Source organism: Nicotiana sylvestris, chromosome 11 (genome assembly GCF_000393655.2).
Source record: "Nicotiana sylvestris chromosome 11, ASM39365v2, whole genome shotgun sequence".
NCBI lineage: Eukaryota > Viridiplantae > Streptophyta > Magnoliopsida > Solanales > Solanaceae > Nicotiana > Nicotiana sylvestris.
The window spans coordinates 143359112-143362869 of NC_091067.1; the positions used below are offsets into that span (position 1 = coordinate 143359112).

At 37.0% G+C, this 3758-nt stretch overlaps 1 protein-coding gene across 1 annotated transcript; it reads left to right on the top strand.

The window, feature by feature from the left end:
- The first annotated feature begins 930 nt into the window (after window positions 1-930).
- Window positions 931-3447, top strand: LOC104224459 (BTB/POZ domain-containing protein At5g60050). Its single transcript, XM_009776120.2, has 2 exons — window positions 931-1616; window positions 2412-3447. Exons 1-2 carry the CDS (start codon window positions 1062-1064, stop codon window positions 3363-3365), a joined length of 1509 nt encoding a protein of 502 aa, XP_009774422.1. The 5' UTR covers window positions 931-1061; the 3' UTR covers window positions 3366-3447.
- The last annotated feature ends 311 nt before the right edge of the window (window positions 3448-3758 follow it).

Genomic DNA, 3758 nt, shown 5'->3' on the forward strand with positions numbered 1-3758 from the left:
TTAACTTCATATCAATATTTCAATTAAAATCTAAAATACTAATAATATCAATTTTTTCTACTTCTTGGCATGCTCGTTTGTTGTTAGGTCTGAAAATGGTGCCAGGAGAGGGCATCGTTATGCCCCTTAATGAATCAATGCATATCTTACACTTTGAAAGTAAATTTTATTTCTTCTTTGATTTTCTCTCCTATAATTTCTTTCTTCTATATGTATATGTACGTAGGTCGGTTTCGTGCATACAGATTTTGCTAGAAGAGATTAGTATCCTCAAGCTAAGTCCCTTGAAGCTTGAGGTTAAGATGGGTCGTTCCTTTATCAAAATAAAAAAAAATGTTAAAGTAATTTTTTTAAAAAAGTATAATTTTTCACAACCAAAATCGTTAAACTTTCGCTTTGTTGGTTATGATTTGATTCTCCACTTAATAATTTTTTTTCTTCCATTCAAAAAATAATGATACATTTTAATAATCAAAAATAATTTAACTTTAAATTTTTTCTTTTACTGATTTTACGCTTAATGAGTCGATTTTATACTAAACAAATATCATGATCCCATAAAAAAAATTTCTCTTTCAAACTTTTAAGATAACAAGTTTCAAAAAAAATTCCATAAGTTAGGTGTCTCAATCATAAGTTAGGTGCCTAAATTGAAACGGATCCTATTCTAACATATGATTAAAAGAAAACCCCACTTTTTGAGAAGCAGTTATTATAGTTTTATATTCTATCCCAAAAATAATTAACTACTTTTACTCTGTCACTTCCCTATACACTCTGTCACCCTACCAACTTCAGATCCAACACCCCTCTCTTCCCCCTTTCCCAAAATCCGCCATTGGAGCTCTCTATCTTCAACTTCTTCCTCTTCTTTAATTCTCTCAAAATAACTCTCACACTCACAAAACTTGTAAAACCAACAACAATAACAACTCCGTCTCAATCTCAAATATGTTGGGTCGGCTATATCAATCTTGACTTCTTCATTACTTCTCCCTTTAAGCTCAATTCGCAAAATCGTAAAACCCCATTAAAAAAAGCTCAAAATTTAGCTCCTTCAAATGGCTGCTTCCCCTAATAACTGTACCACCAGCAAATCCAAGAACCACTTAGTCTCTACTATGATTAAACAAGGCTTCATTTCCAACCCCTATATCTCCCCCTCACCTTCACCTTCCCCGCCGCGTGTCTTCAGTCCAACTTCCCCTACCCAAATTCCGACCCGACCCAGCAACCCAAGCCCGACCCTTTTCGAAATGATGTCGGAGGAACAGACCCGGGAGTCCAAACACTCGCTTTTCGAATCGCGTCATAAAGCACACGAGAGAGTTTCTAAGGTTTTGGCTGATGCACCGTTCCCACGTGTGGGTGACGTCAGGCTGACGATAGCGGCGCGTGATGGGTTTAAGGTTTCAATGGATGTTCACCGGCGCGTGCTTATAGGACGGAGTAGGTTTTTTGCTGAGAAGCTTAAGAGTAATGGGTCACATTCGGTGGAGATTCTTGATTGTGATGACGTGGAGGTTTATGTGGAGACGTTAGTGCTTATGTATTGCGAGGATTTGAAAAAGAAATTGATTGGCGAGGATGTTTCCAAGGTCCTCGGATTGCTTAAGGTATGTTCTATTATTCTTTTTTCCTGTTGGAGTTTAAGTTATATACACTGTTAGATAAGGAATTTTTACACTATACCAGTTGTAGCAAGTAACCTATCTTGTTGTTTTTAAGATTACATTTTTTCTATAGATATCTATTGGGTCACCTGAATTCTATAACTTGGACTCTTTGTTTGGTTAGTTATCTATCTTTTAGGAAGATAAAGGAATTCTGAATCTTGTAACAAGATTCAATTTTTTTGTTTAATGAGAGAAAGAAAAAAGAGCTTTCATGTATGGGAGGTGATAAAGATGCTTCTTCTAATACACCGAGTGACTGGTGTTGTAATTCAGCCTGCTGATATAGAACATTAGAAGCTGAACCAAATGTTAGAGTAGCAGCCTCTTGTTTGGCTCCGAAGGAAAGGTTGAAGAGGGAAGGGGGTTGTAATTGTGAAACAGAACTGAATCCTATGAAATCCATCCTTTTACATTTCCAGCTTGTGGTAAAAGCGAAAATTTAATTCCGATGTAGAGTAAATCTTACGGAAATCATCTCCTTCCCTTCTTTGCTTTTTGCTGCTCCTTCAGTAAATGAGAATCAGAATGTAGAGCTAAATATTGTGAAAGAAATTAATGCAATGTGCGAATAGATATCTTGGCAACTAGCGGAATGCCTAGAAGATACTAAACCAAGCTTCATTTTTTTCTAGCGATTAGTATGGCAAGGTTTTAAGTACACTAACAAGCTTAGGACTTTGAGTTTCTTTTTTTGTTTTCTATATTAATATTTTCCTTTATCATGTTTTATCGCAGATATCTTCAGCAATTATGTTTGATGATGGAGTATTGGCTTGTTTGGAGTATCTGGAGGCTGTTCCGTGGACCATACAAGAAGAGGAAAAAGTAGTATCTCATCTCAGTCAACTTCAGCTTCCTGATTCAGCAGCTGATATGCTTCAAAGAGTGGTCGCTGAACCATCAACATCTCCAAGTTCTGATGACATTCTCCAGAGATTACTCACTGGCGTTTTACATGCCAAGGATGATAAAGCCCGCAAAGAGATGAAAACAGTGATATCTCGTTTGCTAAGAGAAAACGCTAGCAGTAGTAGCAGTCGTGAAAGTAACCTTGATATATCCAGGGATTCTCTGTATCATCTTTGTCACAGATGCCTCACTTCTCTAATACTTTGTTTGTCTGAAGCTACATCTGCGGATGATAACAGACAGGATCGAGGGGTTCTAATGGGTGAGATAGCTCGAGAAGCAGACAATCTGCAGTGGCTAGTTGATATCCTAATTGACAGGAAAATGGGAGATGAGTTTGTAAACCTATGGGCAGAACAAAAAGAACTCTCTGTTCTCCATTCCAAGATTCCCACCATGTATCGCCACGAGATCAGCAAGATCACTGCACAACTTTGTGTTGCAATTGGTAGGGGAAATTTATTAGTACCTAAAGAGGTTAGATATTCTCTGTTATCGACATGGCTGGAAAGTTTATATGAAGATTTCGGGTGGATGAAGAGGGCTGGTAGATCAATTGACAAGAAGTTGGTTGAGGAAGGACTTGGCCAGACTATTCTAACACTACCACTGGCTCAGCAACAAACCATACTACTTAAATGGTTCGATCGATTTCTTAATAAAGGGGATGACTGTCCCAATATTCAAAGAGCTTTTGAAATTTGGTGGAGAAGGTCATTTGTCAAGCAATATACAGTTGACTCTCAGTTACAATTAGCTCTCTGTGATTATACAGATTGACTAGACACTGTACAATATTAATCTTGGTTTGCATTTGCTCCTATACACCAATGTATATATGAAATGCCATTCTTTCCAACAATTGTGTAGTTCTTTCAGATGTAAATTTGGATTTTTGGCTTGTTTGACGATTTATCTAAAGAGGGGAAGAGTAGCAGAGAATTAATGTACTCGAAATAAAAACCATCTAGTTATATAAAGTTAACAGTCACTCGAATACAGTATAGCCAAACCAGCCCATGATTAACTAAAATTTGTTTCTCATATTAACTAGTTTTCTCTTCTTGGGGACCTTAAGCCAGAACAATTCAATTAATCTGACAAACATCTTCATCCCAAACTAGTTGGATGTATTCAAGAGCATTTAAAAGGGCAGCATGGTGTACTAAGCTC